Raw genomic sequence first — 20525 nt, forward strand, 5'->3', positions numbered from 1 at the left:
TAACGCAGTGTGGTAATCAGGCCTTGAGTGCATGCACGATATATATTTGTGCACAGATCTGCGTGGATTTTTCCAACAGGATTTTGCCAGAGGGCGATTCTTTTGTTGCCATGGGTTCTTTCTTGTGCGCTAAGTGTGTGCCGTCCATGAGACCTGTGTTTCTCATCCCATCCTAATGACCAGACACTCAGTTTGATTTTCCTGGTCAAACTTGGGGAGAAAGAGAACAAGAATCGAACTCAGACCCTCGCGGACAGCATAAACGTCTCAACCATTCTGCCACCTTTCTCTGTGAAACTGCATGTTTGGTGCGTATCTGTTATGCATATGTGTGTGTGTGTGTGTGAATGTGTGTCTGCACTTTTTTTTTACATTTACTTTGCTCATTTATCATCATTGTTGTCTTTTTTATTTATTTATTTTATTTTTTTAATTTTTACTTATTTTTAATTTTTTTAAATTTTATTATTTACTGATTTATTGATTTAAAAAAAAAATATTATTATTATTTATTTATTTATTTACTTATTTTATTCTTCTTTTTTTTTCTTTTTTTGAACGCTTATAGTTGACTTCATCAAGTTTTTGTGCCTTATACATATTATTATTATTAGCAGCAGTTCTTTTTTTATGTATTTATCTATTATTTATTGACTTTTTTTTTCTGACTAAGCGCGTTGGGTTACGCTGCTGGTCAGGCATCTGCTTGGCAGATGTGGTGTAGCGTATATGGATTTGTCCAAACGCAGTGACGCCTCCTTGAGCTACTGAAACTGAAACTGATCTCCCTCCAGTCTCTCCACTGCACTCACCCCCTGGTCGTCAGCGTCAGGAGCGATGGCTCCGGCGGCATGGTCCTGAAAGTGGACCTGCAGGGCCTCCGCTGTGGGCATGTTCTTCATGCAGGTGGGGCACAGGAACCCCTGTGGTCCACACACACACACACATATATATATATACACACACACACCATCCACACACACACACACACACACAACACACACCAAACACATACACACGAACACACACCACACACACACACACCACACATTCACCTTCTGATATCCGTTTGGGTGGAAAGATGTTAACATGAAGACTACTACTACATACACACACAACCACCATACCACACACACACACACACACACACACAAAAAAAAAAAACAAACAATACTCCTGAACCTTCAGCTGTCAACTAGCATTTCATCCTCACCTTTTCTACCAAATTAAAAAAAAGCTTAAGCTGACCACCCAGGGCCATATAGGTATCAGGGCTAAAAAAATTTACAATAACTAGTACTTTTGATAAATGAATGAATGAATGGAGCAGACCAGTCTTCTCCGAAAGGAGGCATACCCCCAAAAGGGTGGTTACTTCATCCTCCCTCCAACCAACACCCTCACCCCCTCCCACATGCCCCCCCCCCCCCCCCAACCTCCCCTTCCAAAGAAAATGGGGGCTGTAGGGGTGGGTGTGGGTTACCACATCCAACCGGAGAACTGAACAGGGCAGAAACTGTCAACTGCATCACGCTTTTAAGACTGGCTGGTAACTGGTAAACACTCGCTCATCAAATGCCGATATGTACAGAAGATTTTTATTTTTAAAAAAATATTAAGAAATTTCTATCTTGCTGAAATGATTCCTTCACTCGCTTTTTCTAATCACTCACACACACACACACACTCACACACGAACATCAACATACAGGCATATAAACATACACATCTGCCTCGGCTACAAAAAACATGAGAAAGAAACATGCTGACAACGTTCTGCATATGTGATCAAGGTGCGGTGATCATATCAATCCCCATTACCATGGACTGACAACTCTGGGGCTGTGTAGCTGAGGGAAAGGGCAGGGTGGGGGTGTAAAAGTATGGTGGAATATGGGACAACTGGAAAATACACACCCCAGATACAAGAGGGGGGGGGAGGGGAGGGGGGGGGAACCAACATTCACTGCATACCTAAAAAAAAAAATTCTTTAATTTTTTAAGGGGGATATCTTTATTAATACATAACCATATTATTTATCATATCTAGTAACCTGCGACCACACCCACACACACACACATGTAAACACACGCACATGTGCACACACGTAAGTGCAGACATTTATCTGAACGCAACAATATTTCATTTTGCTAATATATCACAAACAATTCATCATTTACTGACAGACATTGAGACAGTATAAAAAAAAGAGAGGTCTTTTGAACAATAGAGTGCATCTTCTCTCAACAGCCAGATCATTTCAACATTTACCTTTCTTTGCCAACCTCATAAACGTCTGCCAAAAACAAAAAAATGATAATTACATTACAATTCATAAGAATGGTAATCAATAATATTAGTAATGGTATTTTTGCATAAAATTAATATGACAATAATAACAATACTAGTATTTTTGTAGCACTATATCTTATACGCAAAACAACTCAAAGTGCTGTACACACTAACTACTATTAATACAAATCATACCATCATTAATAACTCACAATGATGAATTTAAAAAGTAATTAAAAAAACAATAAAGACAATACGTGCACACGCACACGTGCACATAATAATAAACTAAAAAAGATAATAACGATATTTAAAGTAGGACTAAAGTAATACAATTCGCTCCATTTCATTCAGCTGTTCATCTACAGACTGCGACACTTTCATGGTGACACCTTGACATTGGATCCCCCACCTCCCAAATGCCCATGAATGTATGGTAATTCACGGATTACAGAGAACTAAATCACAAAAGTAGTTGCCACTAGCAGAATGAAACAGCCACTTGGCTAACACAATGAGCTGAGACAGCTGTGATCAACGGGCTTTGTATTTGCTCCATCTAATGTGCACTGAAAAATTAAATACGGACACTGAGACAGGCATAATCATAATGACATATCTTAGTTCTTTTTTCAATTTTTTTTATTCTACAGCGGGTATGTTGTAATATAGATCTGTCTGCATACTCTGTCACCTTGACACTGAAACAGAAGTGTAAAAAAGAAAAAGAAAAAAAAAGATCATAATAACCAAAACAAAAACAGAATATCCCCAGCTGTGTGTTAACATGACATTCAAATCATAAATGGTTGGTAATGATGATCACCTCTGCTTCGCTGATATCTTCAGGCTGAGAATGGCTGGATTTCATGAAGCCAGTGAAGGAGAGGCGACTGGAGCTCGAGGTGGGACTGGGGGACTCAGGCTGTAGGAAGGAGGGTAGGGGTTAACGTCAGTGCAAAGGGTTAACACTCAGTGCAAAACACACACGCCATTATGACATAAAACATCACGAAGCGGTTCCGTGCTGTGCATCGCATCAAGTGTTGCTCCAGCAACAGCTGTCGCATGTCATTTTGACATGTTTCATGTCACACGTCATGGAGTTATTAACAACCGGTAGTATTTTCACGAAACTGCTTTATGAAAAACATCCACTAAAGACTGCACACAGACCATGTGACACCATGATGATACAAAATCAAGTGGTCCAACTGACTGATATGGAAACCAAACAGCTGATTAACTTATAACTGGCTTGGGACTGTGCCTCTTTAACACAGGGAGCAAACATTACTCCTCTTGTTCAGTCCTTGTTTTTTCAGCTTGTAGCTAGCACTCATTGAGATTTCATGTGTGTCCTAATGTTCAAAGCTAATGTGATGTATCTTCAGTACTCAGCATAAAAGACTGAACAGAAGCAGTTCTTTACCTGCATTTCACAGGTAGTTGCCAAGTCAGGATTTATCAGTAGAAATTCTAAATCAAGCAGGTGCTCAGGGAACTGTGCTGACTGAATCTGTGACTCAAGGATATGTATGCTACACACAATGTATGTCACACTATGTGGTGGGTGACACAGTGGCAGATTATGGTATGAACCCAAGCAACAGTTTTGTGCTTGCACTGCAACATGTGACCTTTTCATGGTATGGATGTTCAAATGCCAAACTTGGCCCTTATGCAACATCATGGAGAACAATCAAGAGCAATTCATCTTTTTTTTTAATGGAAAATCAGTGCAACAGATACATGTGCTACTGAGTATGACAAAGCTTGAGAAGGAAGCACTGGATACATGTTGAGGAAAAGGTTGCACGCAGGTGAAGACAAATGGCCATTTTAATAACGTTCATTTTGCATAATAGTATTGAAAACAATTAAGTATGTTCATAAGTACTCCATCTAAAACAATAAAATAAGTTGAACAGTTTTAAAATATCATACAATAAAATAAGTTAAACAGTTAATATTATATCAAGTAGAATAAAACAAGTTAAACTGAATAAAATGAGTTAAACAGTTTGTGACAAATACTGATCATATAACCTTAAAACTGCCATAAAAAAACTGTTTAAAAAAATCTTTCACCCTGCAAGTTTAACAAAAGGCATAAAAAATCAACTGAACTGATGTCAGCAACTTGCCTTTACTCAGTTATTAAATAACTCTGAGACAAACAAACAACAACAAAATCTCAAAACCAAACTCCTGAGTTTCTGTGTTCTAAAAAGAAACAGTTTTCAATGCTTGTATTTTACAAGTGCGCATGTGTGTGTGTGTGGTGTGTGTGTGTGTGTGTGTGTGTGTGTGTGTGTGTGTGTGTGTGTGTGTGTGGAATACATATGAATGAGCATGGCATGTGAATGCTTGTGTACACAGATATGTGGTGAATGTGTGTAGGTGTATGTTGTGTGCATACATCAGTGCTCATAATAGTATATATGTTAATGCATGGGTTAGGACTAGGGGTGAAGGAAAAGGGGGTACACATACATTCTCATACAGTCAGAGAGAGAGAAAGAGAGGGAGAGACAGACTGAGACAGAAAGACAGAGATTGTAGGTGTAAGTCTTTTAGTTCTACTGCCAGCTCCTGGCTTTATCGTTAAGTTCCTTTCCATATCTTCTCTTGCCCTACAGTGTCAAATCTTTGACAATGAAACATTATTATACACCTACTATCCCGTGTTTTGCTTGTGAAAAGTACAAGTAAATCACTGATGTCAACATTTTCTTGCCCTGTACTCTTTCGATTTGAAGACGGAAAAGGTTGTAAATTAGTTTAAAACATTGTAATACATTGTATACTGGTACACATTGTAATACAATCTCTACATTTCTCCCCCTTCTCTCTTTCATTGGCCTTCTCTATGGCATTCAAGAGGGGTAGATGTGCAGAGTATATATTTCAATGTTATTAACCAATATACAACTTTTCCGTCTTCGAAACGAAACTGAATAGAAAGCGTACAAGGGAAGAAATGTGGATTTCTTCCCATTATGAAGGCGGATCTGACAACTTTGCACCATTTGAAGTTGTTCTCAATTTTTATATGAACCATAATAATTCAATAAATGAATACAACCCTTGTCGTGCTTTACCTGCCCCGTGTCCTTTTTTCGCAACCTACGTAACATGGTGCTTTGCCACTTTACACTGATCAACGAAATGTAACAAGTTGATGGGCTGTCAGTGTCAACATTAGCAGAACGCCCATGTCCGTGCGACAGGAAGTGAATCTAACCTAGAAGTGCGCAGGACTGACCTTTCTAACCACCTCTACTTCCGAATTCAATGTCATTGCCCCGAAAGTCATGCTGGCCACATCGTTCATCCGATTTTCGCTTGTCCTCAAGGTATATACTTTATTTTGCAACCAGATTATGTGAAAAGGACGGCTACTTCACATTTTCCAGCTGTGATCGAGAAAAAAATTTTTTTCAGCGCAGAAATACGCTTTTATTGCATCAACGTCTCTGCCATCGGTTGGGAAAAACGTTAGACTGGTAGACCTTCATAGGGCCTAAGGCATCGGGTCTCTTTGCGGCTTCAGTGTCTATTATCTAATCATTTGAGTGGGAAAATTTTGCTCAGACAATGTTCAGAGCGGTGATTTATAATGCCTTCGATGAGAATATTGAGTACGCATCGAAATTTTGTTAGACTTAGGAGATTCTCCATTCTGATATGTAACTGCCGCAATCAAAAAGTGTATCGTTTGCTTTCAAAGTCAGACGCTCAGACAAGAGTAATGTTGACTATTTTTCAACGCGAAATAACAGAGAACTGCAGTATGAAGAGGGAAAAAAAAAAAAAAAAAAAAAGAAAGAAAAAAGAAAAATATTGTTTGAAATATGTCGATTCAATGTCACGGCCTTTTGCATGAACGTTACGTCGTTAGGTGGGTTTTTATTTTTATTTTTTTTTTTTTTTAAGTTTTAAGATTTTCTTTTATTGCTTTAAATCAGTGCGCAGTTACTTATGTTATGGCTAGCTTCCAATGGGGAAATTTGGAAGCTTTTTTACTTCCAGTGTTGATTTTTTTTAAATGATTTTTTTCTTTCGTTTATCAAAAAAACAAACAAAAAAAAAACAGTTGTGTTCTTGCACTGATAATGGGACTAGGCAGATTATTCCACAATTTTTTTTCGAGTTTATTGCATATTTATGTTTCATTGTTTGGGATTTTTTTCATCCAATATGTTGGACTTGACTTCTTTTTCTTTTTTTTTTTATTGAAGATTCCAAGTTCATGTCCTTTGCTGTATAATATATCATATCAAGTGTCAAGGCTTTTAGGCTTTATCAGCCCTTTGCCTGATCAGTCAGGACTTTTTGTAATTCTTTTTTTGATACTTTATTTAAGAGTGTTCAATTACTAATGTTATGGCTAGCTTCCTATGAAGAAATTAACTTGGAATCCATCGTCCTTCCAGTGTTTATCTAATAAATTCTTAAAACTGTTAAGTGTTCCTGCAGTGACAATGTTACTGGGCATATTATTTCAGAAGTTAACAAATCAATTTAATGTAAACTATAATAAAGCAAGTCTCCACTGTTACTTGAGGTATTGTATCATCTGCAAAGATTTTAATTTTTATGTATGCTTTTCACATTTTCTGATCATTGATAAATATTGTAAAAGAAATAGGTCCTAGTATACTTGTTTACTGCCTTGCGAAATACCACTTAAAACTTCAGTAGGAGTTTTTAAAAATCCCAAACATGATCATGCAATAAATTTTAACAGTAGCAGAAATGATATTACTGTTTGTTGGGAAGAAAAGGCTTTGGTTTTGGGTGGTTTTTTGTTGTTGTTTTTTTGTTTGTTTTTTTCCAAGGAAACTTTATTGTTACAGTGACATATGGATGGTGACACTTTTGTTAGATTATTTAAGACACTAGTAAGACCACACCTTGAATATGGAAATGTTATTTGGTACCCACTATACAAAAAGCAATCTGATACAGTTGAAAAAGTTCAAAGAAGGTCAGCAAGGTTTGTTAGTCAACTTTGTGGGTTGCAGGATAAAACATATGAAGTAAGACTGAAATTACTTGAATTACCATCTTTGAAATTTCAGAGAATTACAGGGGATCTAATACAAACATAAAATTCTCAATAATATTGATAAACTAGACAGAGACCTTTATAATGAGGAATGTCACTGACAAACTATTCATGAAGTATTCAAGAATTAACATTCTAAAAAATTGTTTTAATAACAGAATTGCACCTTATTGGAATACATTACCTCTGCATGCGAAGATGGCTAACAATGTTAACATTTTTAAAAATCTCATAGAACAGGTAAATAGTATCAGCAAGTTGAAATTAATTTATGATAAATGAAAAACTTCTATTACTCCTGAGCAAGTGTATTGGCAACTCAAATCAATATTTTTTTGTTAGACTGGGACCAAAAAAAAAAAAAAAAGCTGAAAGGCTTATAAATGTCCCCCAAACTGAACTGAACAAAAGGCAATAGCCAAAGCAAACCAGATAATAGGTATGTTAAAAGGTCCTTTGATTATAATGATAGAATTATTTTTTCAAATTTGTATAAAGCCCTAGTTTGGCCACATGTAGAGTAAGGAAAGTTAGCATGGTAACCATAACTTAAGAGACTATTGCATTGGAAAATGTTCAAAGGAGAGCCACCAAAATAGTTAAAGAATGCAGGGATATGACATACTCAGAAAGGTTAAGATACTTGCAGTTGCCACCATTGAAAGGAAGAAGATAAAGAGGAGATTTGATCCAGACATGCAAAATATTGAAAAACATGGACAATATCAATGCAGAAAAAAATATTTGTATTACTCTTTCCATCACAACGGATTTCTCTGTGTGAAATTCAGGCTGCTCTCCCCAGGGAGAGCATGTCACTACATTGACTCATCTCATCTATCCCTTGACCCGTGGGTGGGTCGTTGGGGCACCATGGATGACTGCCTGGTCAGCTTGCGCCACCTGCCTCGGTCCTCAGCGGCCCTTTGAGTTGTGGCAAATGGCAGGCCCGTCCACTCTTTGATGTTGTCCTCCCACCGCTTTCTCTGTCTGCCTCTCTTCCTCCTTCCTTGTACGGTACCCTGCAGGATGGTCTTGGCTAGGCCGTCTGATCGTGTGACGTGTCCATACCAGCGGAGCTTGCGTTCCTTCACTGTGGTTAGCAGGTCTTTGAATGGGCCAATGGCGTTTTGGACTCTTCTTTTCACTTCCTCATTTGTGATGTGGTCTTTGTATGTAATGTTCAGGATCTTGTGGAAGCATCTCATTTCCAGGGCCTGGATTCTTCTCTGGAGTTCTGCAGTGAGGGTCCAGGATTCGCAAGCGTATAGAAATATTGAGAAGATGAGGGAGCGCATTAGACTGATTTTGGACGAGAGGGAGATCTTTTTGTCCTTCCATATAGTCTTCAATCGACTCAGTGCGGCAGTAGTCTGCGCGATTCTGGACAGGACCTCTGGTTTCGAACCCTCGTCTGACACAATGGCACCCAAGTATTTGAAGGAGGAGACTTCTTCCAGTTTTTCACCGTTTACGTGCAAGTTGGACGTTACGCCTTGGCTGTTGTTGGTCATAACCTTGGTCTTCTCGGCACTGATCTCCATGCCGTAGGCTGATGTCTTGTCAAGTTTGTGCACGAGTTCTTCAAGTTCTTTCTCTTCTCCTGCCAGGCCATCAATGTCATCGGCAAAGCGCAGGTTGGTGATGACTCTGCCTCCAATGCTGACAGTTCCCACATGATCTTCCAGGGCGTCAGTCATGATCCTTTCAAGAAAGAGGTTGAAGAGAGTGGGAGAGAGTAGACAGCCCTGTCTGACTCCGACCGTGGTTCTAAACCAGTTACCCGTGCTACCATTGAAGAGGACTGCACTGGTTGCTCTTTCGTATAGGTTCTGTATGGCTTGGATGATGTCTTCACTGATGTTGAATTTGTGAATGGTGGCCCATAAGGCAGCGTGCCGTACCCTGTCAAACGCCTTCTTGAAGTCAATGAAGACGTGGTAGAGGTCTCTTTGGTGCTGGAGATATTTCTCGCACAGCAAGCGCAGGTTGAAAATTTGTTCTGTTGTGCTTCTCCCTGCTCTGAAGCCGGCCTGCTCTTCGGCGATGATCATTTCTGCTTGCGGCTTCAGTCGGTTGAGAAGGACCTTTAGCATGACCTTGCTGGGGTGGCTGATTAGACTGATAGTGCGGCAGTTTTTGCACTGTTGTAGATTGCCCTTCTTGGGGATTGTGATGACCAATGATTGTGTCCAGGTGGTTGGCCACTCTCCCGTCTGCAGGATCTTATTACAGATGGTGGTGAGGGCATCAATCACCGCTTCGCCTCCAGCTTGAATCAGTTTGGCGGGAATGTTGTCGACGCCAGATGACTTCCCTGCTTTCAGTGTCTTCACTGCTGCCTCTACTTCTTCCCGAAGAATTGGCTGGCTGTCGTTGTTGGTTGATGGGGGACAGTTCAGAACTGAAGTGTCACCTTTGGTGTCATGGTTGTACAACTCGGAGCAATATTCAGTCCAGCGCTATAGGATGTCTTTTTCTTCAATGAGGCATTTCCCTGATTTGTCCTGGATGGTGCTGACTCGTCCTTGCTTGGTTGTTGTCAAGTTTTTGACAGTTGCGTACGCTCTTTTTGAGTTGTTCTTTTGCAGGTTGTCTTCAATCTCTGAGCACTGTTGTTCTATCCAGTTTTCTTTTGCTTTTCTCATGCTGGATTTGACCTTGTTGTTGGCGGTCCTGTATTTGTTTGTTCCTTCAGGGGTGCCTTTCTTGTTCTTCAGTGCTCTTCGTTTATCGCATAGGTCGAGGATGTCAGGGGTGACCCAGGGCTTCTTCACTGGTCGTTTTGTGCCCAGAACTTCTTTGGCAGCCTCAGTCACTGCAGTGTTAAATGCAGTTGTTTCTCTGTCGATGTTCACCTCTTCGTCCTGCAAGATGGTCAGTGCGGCGAATTTTCCTCCAATCATGGCTTTGAAAGATTCTGCAACCTCTGGGTCTTTCAGTTTCTCGAGGTCGAATCTCATTCGTGTGGTACCTTGCTTTGCGATCTTCTTGAGGCGGAGTCGGAAGGTCATCATGACCAGGTTGTGGTCGCTGCCCACGTCTGCCCCTGGGAAGCTTCTGGTCCTGGCGATGTTGATGCAGGACCGAAAGCGTTTCTTCACCAGGATGTAGTCGATCTGGTTGTTGTAGTCTCCGCCAGGGCTTTGCCAGGTCCATCTTCTGGATTTTTTGTGCGCTCCAAGTGTGTTTGCCAATATGAGGTCATTGTATCTGGCAGTTGCCTTGCCAGTTTGGCTGTGCGTCTGCTCCAACCTTTGCATTCCAGTCGCCCTGCACCACAAGTATGTTCTGTTTTCTTGTTTGTATTTTATATGCCTGCAGTTTTGTTTGTTATCCTATCCAAGTGGATTTTTCTACAGAATTTTGCCAGGTACAATCCTTTTATTGCCGTGGGTTCTTTTACATGAGCTAAATGCATACTGCACATGGGACCTCAGTTTATTATCTTGAATGACTAGCATCCAGACCACCACTCAAGGTCTAGTGGAGGGGGAGAAAATACCGGCGACTGTTGCTGTGAATCGAACCCAGTGCACTCAGATTCTCTCGCTTCTTAGGTGGACGCGTTACCTCTAGACTGGTAAAACAAGGAATAGTGAGGCGAAACTTTACTTAAGACACTGAAACACTAACATCCGCAAGTAAGTTATCAAGCACTGGAGCAGTGGAACTGGAATTGCTAACATTAAAACTGCACAAAGTCTTATTAAGTTTTTAAAAATGCTCGATAATGATCCAAAAATGCAATGAGTTTTTGAGATTTTGATGTGTAGGATTTCTATTTTCATTTATGACCAAAGGAAATAGAGTGGGCATGCAAAGCAAACCACTAAGAAATTATGCAACAAGAAGGGTAGTTAAAGGACTGCAAGGTGAAAAAAGAAAGTCCCAACCACCAGTTCTACATGAAGCTGCTGGTTCATGACCTGTGAAAAAGAAATTTTATTGGTGAACCACTGGAAGGTGCTGAACTTTTTCTTGGGTCTCTAGCTCCTGCTTTGTTCTTGCTTCATGATGCAGGATATGTATGCTGCCCGTCATGACTGACAGTGAATTTTTATTTGTGTTCACCATAATCATTAATAAATTGATGAAAAGTAATACTGACAGAAAGTGAAGCAAACGAAAAAAAAAAAAAAAAAATCTGTTCCTTGTTACACAGTTGCAGTGAATCAGCAGTGAATCAGCAGTGAAAAAAAGAACAACATGGAAATAATGATCATGTACAGAGATGAAAATGAAAGTGGGCTGAGTGAGTGATCAAGTGAAAACAAAGTTAAAAATTTACATCACTATGCCGGAGTAGGAAAACTTAATCCATTTACAGAAAAGTGCATATTTCCACCAGATATCAGTTTAAACAAAACCAAGAATTCTTTTTTGGCTTTTGTTTTTTTGGTCTTAGACTAGAGATAGGTAGATGCGAAATGAATCTCTAAAACTAGTAAAAGCATCAGCGGAGGGAAAAAAAACTGTTTGTTTTGCTGGGATAGAAAATGTTGCCATTCCACTTGCATGTGCGCACTGTCAAAAATTGATTTATATAAATGAATTTACAAAGCAAATAGATGGTAAGAACTGAAATGTAATATTTGTATAGTTAAGTTATATCATGTCTTATAGGGCATGGTTATTTTGTCTCATATTGTTTCATATTGTCATGCAGGTTTGCCAGCCAAATTGGCAGACGCAGACATGTACACACACACACAAACATATGCATGCACGCATGCATGCATGCACACACGCATCCGCGTGTGCGCACACACCCACACATACACACAGTGATACAGACACACACACTCACACACAGGCCGATTCGAAGTGTGAAAGTAGCAGATAGTTCACATTGTCACTCTTGATTGCAAGGTTTTGTCAGTTGAGGAATGGACAGACACGCAACAGGTGGTCCATTGCTGGTCCATCATAGTTTGTGACCTGGAGCAGTTTTAGTCTAGTGATAGATTTTAAATGGGCAGTTTGCTAACTTTTGCTATTTTTGTGTACACTTCTGAAAACAGACATTTTCCAGTCATTGTTTATAGGCATGGATGTGCATGCGCGTGTGCACGAATGTAAATTTGTATAATATATATTTGTAGCCATCAGCACCATCCTTTTGCAGGTGATGGGGTGGGGTAAGGGGCTTGTACATTTCTTGTATCGTCTCGTTAAAAAAACAACAACCCACCACCACCTCCACCTGCCCTCCCAAAAAATATAGGTAATGTGTGGATTTTGTGTATTTCAGGGCAATGCATTTTCCTCCGGACGCCAGGGCCTGGCAGCACTATACGTGGCCAGCAGAAATTATGCCAGCGGTAAGAGAGAGTCCATAGTTAGCAGAGTAGAGGTTGCCTGAGAGAGAGGAGTTTTTTTGTTTATCGAAATAATTATTTTTTTATTATCTTTCTTTCTTTTTCTTTTTTTCTTTTTTTTTTAAGCACAGGAGGATCACACAATGTCCTGTTGCCCTTGGTTTGGAGTGTCAAACTCCTTTCAGACAGTGCCCAAGTCAGGAGAAAGTGAATCAACTGTGCATCAGTTTCCTTAACTCGTTGAGCTCAGCGTCTGAGCGTTGCTTTGGCGTCAGAATTTGTCTCATTGAAGCGGTTTTCACATTAACTCATTATGCATAAGGCACAAAGGGAGGGAACTAACTTCTACAGTATTTCCGGATGCCTCCACGTGCAATTTGGAGGGGGAACAGTATATTTATTATTTATCAATATGGTATGGAAGCCTGCCGAAGCTGTAAACTCTCCAGGGGTGAATGGGTTAAGACAGTGTACTGTAAGGGGTTAATTTGAATTATAAAAGTGAAGGGAAAAGGTTATTAATGAGGACAGAGTTAAATCGAGGAAGCGTTCAAGTCATACGTACATGGAGTGGTGAGAAAGTTAGCTGTAGTTTTGTTGATAATGCGTCAGTCTGACCAGAGCCAAAATGGAATGAGTATTATCCATGCCGCCTTCTGGAAATGATTACAGGTTAATCTGAGAGTGAGACTAAAAATTTTTTGTCTAAGGTCCGGTTTAGTGATACTCATCATGTTGAATGTACTTGATTGGATTTAATTTTAGTGAAAACCCTTCTTCTGCATTTGTGGGCTGCAACTTCCACGTTCACTCATATGTACACGAGTAGACTTTTATGTTAATGACTGTTTTTACCCCGCTATGTAGGCAGCCATACTCCGTTTTGGGGGGTGTGCATGCTGGTTATGTTCTTTTTTCTATAACCCACCGAACGCTGACATGATTTACAATATCTTTAACGTGCGTGTTTGATTTGCTTGCGTATACACACAAAGGGGGTTCAGGCACCAGCAGGTCTGCACATATGTCGACCTGGGAGATTGGAAAAATCTCCACCCCTCACCCACCAGGCGTTGTTACCAAGATTTGAACCTGGGACCCTCAGATTGAAAGCTCAACGCTTTAGCCATTCGGCTATTGTGCCCATCATTTTAGTGAAAATTATTTCATATTGACTAATGCAGTGAAAATTATTTCATGCCGACAAACTCATTGTAGCTTGATTTAAGTTAAAGAGAGAAAAAAGTAGGTTTGGTTGTTGACCAAAATAGTTAAGCAGTATGGATTGCGACAAAAGCACTGTATTACAAAAGTTGCATTCTTCATATTGTTGACAATTTATCAGGGACCTGATTGGGGTCAAACCCAGATATTAAAGCCTGTCTGTGGAAGGGATCAGAGATTCAGAACTGGGACAGTCTTCACTCCAGTTGTAGGTCAGACAGAACATTTTGCGCCAGAGGTAGTGATACTGCTGGCAAAAGTAAATGCTTTATCTTTATAAATGTAATCTTTGTGTGTCTGCAAAAAGTGCAAACATACACATAATCTAGATGAAAGTAATCTTGTAGTTACTGACAAAAATAAAAAGGAAAAAAACTCAACTGTTCTAGATACTTACATTTGTAGCTGTTTAGAGAGATGGCATTGGGATACATGTTCTTGCAACCGAACAAATAGGTTGTGGAGGGAAAAAAGTGCAGGTAAACAACTCTTGTCATTATGGAAATGACTTTGTCACTTTGTAGAGCCTATGATAAATTGATTATGACTAATATGCAAATACAGAAAATACAAAAAGAAGAAAAATAATAAGTGGGGGGGAGGAGGCAAGGGGTGGTTGGGGGGGGGGGGGGCTGGATCATAGGAATAAAAATGCCCATGAATGGTGATATTACAAATTGGGAGAAAACAGATCAAAGAAATATACTGGGACATGTCCTTCACCCCAGAGTTAGATTTTGACAGTGTAGCCGTTACATTTTCATCTGGAGGCAGGTGGGGAAGTGATGAGAAAGGTAACACACCAGCTGCCATGGTGTAGTGGTTAGTGTTGTGGAATAATGGCTGGGAAGACACAGGTTCGATTCCGAGCGGAGGTGGGTCTTTTTGGCCGGTGGGCTCCTACCCAGAGTTGAGTGTCCTGTAGGATTAGATGGGAAGATTAGAAACACACAGTTGAGTATCATCCACTTCACGGATGTGTCTTTGGTTTTACTAAAAAAAAATTTGACCAACACTGCAAGTGTCTGTGTAGATCTGAGACCTGCTTAACACTTGTATAACATTATGAAGGGAAACGTAAAGGGCAGGCCTGTCACAATGTCGCAAACAATGTACCTGCAGCATCGTCCTCCTGCTCCTCATTCAACATCAATATAGAAAAATGTCCCAAATTCTGTGGTCTTTCATGCCCTTTTCTCATGGCGACTTCAGTTTTGATCCCCCTCCACTTCTCTGTGTTTGGGTTGAGTCCTGTCAAGGTCGTCGGTGTCTGCAGATTCATAGGGGACTGTCATTAAAATTTGAAGGGACATAGTGACAGTTGTCATTTTGGGTGGCAAACTGATTTTTGTCATCAGTAGGGGGGCTTAGCAGGTGGTGTCCAAAGTATGTTAAATCAGAAGAGGCACTACTGTCGTACTGAACATCACCGAAGTGACTCAGCAGCAGTATAGAGTCTCCTGATGTGTGGCCACCTAGCGACCTGACATAGATAATTTCCCTGTGGACTGCAGACACTGGGACTGCAACAGATGACAGACAAACCGGTTTGTGGCTGTGGATGGGGGACTCGGAATGAGCGGCATGGGATTCATGCCTCTGAAGCAGTGAAACATGTATACATATGTGCAGTTCTACAATACTGGAAACACTTTCAGCACATGAATACAAAAATGAAAAGTGGAAGAAAATATGTCAAATATCTTTCCTGGTATTGATTAAACATCCCACTGTGTGATGGTAAAACTGAACTGAAAAGATGTGGCTTTGACCAGCTGCCCAGAGAAAGCTTACACTGTGAACCAGTGTGGCTGAAATGATGTGGGTTACACAATGGACACCATCCATTTCTTGTCCTTTATTGAATTAAGATGTCAAAATAACCTTTGTTGGATAGCAGACAGACACTGTAGTAGACATGATTGAAGCAGAGATATTACAAGAAGAATTGACAAAATTACTAGAAAGATGCCCACAAAATGTGGACACTGTAACCCACATAATTTTTGGTTCTTGACATTTCTGCAGAAACTGTCTTCACAATTATGACTGCTAATTAAGACATTTTAGCCCATAAGAAAACCTGATAAGTTGGGGTTGTTTTGGGTTGGGTTTTTTTGTTTTTTTGTGTGCAAAGGATGAAAAACTTGCAAGTAGTCGTAAATAAACTGATGTGGGTTACATGGACACCAAATTTCATACTTCTTGCATTGTACAACAGAAACAAAACATCCTTGGTTGGTTGCTGTACATACTTTATTGATTCTGTGAAAGCAAGTTTTAGGCAAAAAATCAAACTTTATGATAGACCATATCAGGGATCGCGCTAGACTTTTTCAAAACGAGTGCAGCTTACGCAAAGTCGGCAAAAAAAACGCGTAAGTTAGAGTCAGAATTGCGTCAGACCTAGTAACGTTCAGCAGTCAAACAAGGCTTAACTTTCCCGCTACAGGGTCACGCCCTGTAATGACACCACTCTGTTCCAAAACTCGTCAGCTAAGCAGTGTTGTGTGCGCGCGTACTCTGTTAATTGGCTGTAGCTGTTAAGAGTCACGTAGGCATCTCGCAGTACTCCGCATGCACAGACACTTTGTCTTGTACCGTCTGATTCAGTATCGCAAACCTAGCTGCCAAGTCAGTCCTAAAGTTGCATTGATACGGCTTGGAGTAAAAGTTGTTTTGCGTAAGTGTTACGCGTGAGCGCTGTGAAAATGCATCAGCGAAAATCAAAATGCGTCAAATACGCGAAAAACATGCGTTAACGCGATCCCTGTCATATCATATGGGAGTTTCTTTTATCTCAAACTAAAGTCATGAAACATTGAAAAAAAGAAAAAGTTGACCGTGGGAGCTGACACGCAGGTCAGCAACAGGTGTAACGCTGCTGTGTGGCACCCATCCAATGTCATCTCCATCTGGAAAGGTGTGAAAATGTTCCCCTAACCCTGTATCATAGGTGAACTTGACCAGGACATCATCCATACTGCACTAAAGAACCTGTTATTATTTTTTTCCTTCTTATCCCTCATCACTTTGGTCATTTTAGGGGCACTACTTTCTCCTTAACTTTTGGCCCAGTATTTTTGTTTGCATATTGATATGTATGCAGTTTTGACTTCTCGCATTACATTTACAGTACTCCCTTTTTTTTTCTTCTGATATATTTGCCAAGTATTCTTAGATTTGAATATTTTCATACTCTGTGTATGCTTTGGAAAGTTCAGATTTTGCTTGATCAGTTAATGCTCTTTCAGTACTTTGCTGACATCAGCGGCAGTTTTCTTCTTTGATAGAACTGCCAAAAAAGTTTTTCTTGGTCTCAGTCCTGACTAACTAGTAGAAGCTGAATTATCTGCTGATTCACCTTGACCTAGTTTTGGTTCATTAATAGTCATGTGAGTGAAATAATACTTGAATTGTAAAACGGGCGTTTTGCGCGTGCATGCATGCACGCACTTACAGGCACACACATTAGGGACAGAGAAATGAAAAGAGATAAACTCTGAAATGACGACTTAGGCCAATGACAATCAGAATGATATTCATATTTGAGAAAAAATTATTCTTCATTAAAAAAAAAAAAAAAAAAGCAAACAAAAAAAAAAAAAGATGATTCCATTCACAATTACTCATTTACTGCATGTTAATCTGCACATAGCTTTCATCCAGACAGGCACGCACTTGCACATAAACGTGCACACACACACACACACACACACAGGCACACACACACACACACACGCACGTACACACATTCAGTTTTGTCAAGTTACTGATAACAGATACCTGTGGTGCTCATTGAAACATTGACTCAGGATAATGTAACGTCACACTCTCATGTTCACTTTATGAAAGAAAGAAAAACACAAAAGCAGGTGGGGGGGCGGGGGGGACTTTATTTTGACTTCTATTACTCCGGACACGAAAACTAAAATGTGGAAAGCGCACCTTCGTCTTATGACAATATTGCTGTGCTTATTAGGATCAAGTGTATTTCAAATGTAACTTAGGGAGATCGTTTAACAGACAAATGAAAGGCAGAAAGATACCGATAAAGATGACATTTTTTACTCTTTGCTCTTTTTCTTTCTTTCTTAAAGAAAACTGGCAGGAAACTTTGGTGTCCAAGAAATGCACGGCAGTGAACTGCTTTTACATGGCGAAACACAGATCTCATGATGAATTTTGTCAAACACTGGAGATTCTGTCACCATGCATTTCGTGTCGTCAGTAGACTGTGTTTTTTTTATAATTTTTTTGTCACCACAGACACAATGTCAGAGCTAATATTGCTGAAAGCAAGGAGCAAATCCACAGACTTATAAAGTACTTTTCGCCAGAAATTGTTTTAACCCACATACACATGATTAAAAAAAAAAAAAAATCAATAAGAAAACCGCTGGTATGCATATTCTTGCAAGGGCGAGAAGATGCTGGAAATTTCGACGATAACACCAGTCTTGAGTGTGTCTGATGATGTGGGATTCGTTGCATGTAGATAGCATTTGGATGACACGACTGGTCTTGAAATGCTGAAATGTTTACATTTATACATCCGTCTGACTGACTGGTGTGTGATGACTAATCACCGATGGAATGTGCCTTTGTGTGTGCACTGAAATAGCGAAATTGGGATTAAATTGCTGTGGCGTTCGTGTTTTTATGTGCGTTACGCATGGAAACAGTGTTCGGTGTAGAGAAAAAATCTGAGATAGAAGCGTCGCTCGCCCAAAACTTACGAGCATTTCGCTTAATCTTAGAAATAAGACCTAGGCGTTTACAAATAGAACACACGTAAATATCAAAAAGGAAAAATTGAACACGAGATACCAAACATGAAAAATTATTCATCTCCCCCACACATACACCCGCAACACACACAAGCACATGCGCACACACACACACAAGTTATAGCACACAATCATGAATAGTACACGATCAAAAATACTACCAACAAATTCTGAAGCAATCAAAACTTACTCTCTCACTCACTGAATGGAAAGGGATGAGCTGTTGAGAACTATTCAGGAGGGGGAAAGGTGGGTCTTCAGACTGGATTTGAAAGATTGCAGCAAAGATGAGTGATGTAGAAGCTGAGGAAGATGATTCTAAAGAATGGGGGCTTGGTATGAAAAACTGCGTTGGCCATACATTTTGGTTTGAGCAGGGGGGGGAATCCTAAGCATGCATGTGTCAGAAGAAGCGCGGAGTTGGCGTGAGGGTATGTAAGGATGACTGAGGTCAGGAAGATGCTGTGGACCAGTAGTCTCAATGGACTTGAAACAAAGAGAGACAACCTTATAAATAATTCTTTCTTGTACTGGGAGCCAGTGTAAAGCATGAAGGAGAGGAGAGACATGATCAAATTTAGAGGAACGAAAGACAAGATGAGCAGCATGGTTCTGGACTTTCTGAAGCTTAGCAATGAGGTAGTTGGGTGAACCAACAAGCAGGGAATTACAATAATCCAAGCGGGACAGCACAAAGACACAGAGGAGAGTATTAGTTGCATCTTCAGTCAGGTGATGATGAATGGATGCAATTCTGTGAATTTCAAAGTAACGCAGTTTGCATATATCTGCAACATGATGCTGTTAGGAAAGAGACTGGTTGAGTATGACACCAAGATTATGGGCAGAAGAGGAATGTTGGTGCCACTGAGGGAGACTAGGAAGGGAGAGAGACTTAGTGGCAAAGTCTTTGTTGGGTGATAATCATGATTTCAGTTATTGTGGTGCAGGCATGGGATGCAATGCTGACAACAGCTCAGGACACAAAAGTGATGCATGAAAAGGATAGTTTTGAAGTTCCATAAGCCATTTGTTAAGGCTCCCACTCATAAACTGTTGCTTTATACATGTAGGTAATCTGTATTACAAGAGAAACACACAGACAATTATTGTGTAGAGCATAGAACATATTTACCACATGAAAGAGATGTAAAGTGAGTACTCATGAGCATGTCTCAGATTTTTTCGCCATTTTGGAAAAAATATAAGTGAACAAAGAAGCAACAACAACAAAAAGAAAAAAGAAAAAGCAGCAAATCTTTTTTGCACCAAAATAGCTTTGATTCTTTTATCAAATGTTTAATGTATACTGTGAGGCAGACAAAACACACCATCACATTGTGAATATTGTGCAAATTTGCAAAAAGACTGAAGCACCCTTGATTCAGCCCAGTATTTCCAGTATTGTAGAACTGCACATATATGATATAGTATATAGAGAGAAGAAAGGTAACCCACACTCTCCTAACCACTACCACCCGACCATCCTGACAAGAAGTGGAATGAGAGTTAAATATCAATGGCAGCAGATTGTGATAACGTAAGGAGACATCATTGACAGAACATGGCGATCAAGACAGCAACTTTTTGGGCTGGACAGAAGACTTGGGATGTGCAGCAGAAGGGGGTGATGGGAGAGGATATGTGAGTGGGGTGGGAAGGTGGGGTGTTTTTCTTTTTATTCTCTGTCTGTCTCTCTCTCAGTCTCTGTTACCACAGTAGATGCTTGGTGATAGTCTGTTACACTAGGATTTATTCATAATTTAGCTTGATTTCAGTCTTACAATAGCCACAACAAAACAAAACTTTGTTTTTAGTAAGTT

At 40.0% G+C, this 20525-nt stretch overlaps 2 protein-coding genes across 4 annotated transcripts in view; one reads left to right on the plus strand and one right to left on the minus strand.

Annotated features, from left to right (window-relative positions):
• Positions 1–5518, minus strand: part of LOC143299678 (uncharacterized) — a 74538-nt gene extending 69020 nt beyond the window's left edge. For 2 of the 3 annotated variants that reach the window (XM_076613023.1, XM_076613022.1), the window contains exons 1-3: positions 5398–5518; positions 3120–3218; positions 813–923 (exon numbers count right to left, since the gene is read on the minus strand). In XM_076613023.1, the coding sequence (XP_076469138.1) occupies positions 813–923; positions 3120–3218; positions 5398–5433 (246 nt within the window). In that variant the 5' untranslated portion in view covers positions 5434–5518. The remainder of the gene's footprint in view (positions 1–812; positions 924–3119; positions 3219–5397) is intronic. The other variant, XM_076613024.1, reaches the window with a different exon arrangement.
• A 47-nt stretch (positions 5519–5565) lies between these two features.
• Positions 5566–20525, plus strand: part of LOC143299680 (dihydrolipoyl dehydrogenase, mitochondrial-like) — a 37811-nt gene continuing 22851 nt past the window's right edge. Inside the window, exons 1-2 of the mRNA XM_076613026.1 lie at positions 5566–5652; positions 12622–12691. Of these exons, the coding sequence (XP_076469141.1) occupies positions 5611–5652; positions 12622–12691 (112 nt within the window). The 5' untranslated portion in view covers positions 5566–5610. The remainder of the gene's footprint in view (positions 5653–12621; positions 12692–20525) is intronic.

The sequence above is a fragment of the Babylonia areolata genome, chromosome 25, assembly GCF_041734735.1.
Source record: "Babylonia areolata isolate BAREFJ2019XMU chromosome 25, ASM4173473v1, whole genome shotgun sequence".
In the NCBI taxonomy this organism is placed as follows: Eukaryota; Metazoa; Mollusca; class Gastropoda; order Neogastropoda; family Buccinidae; genus Babylonia; species Babylonia areolata.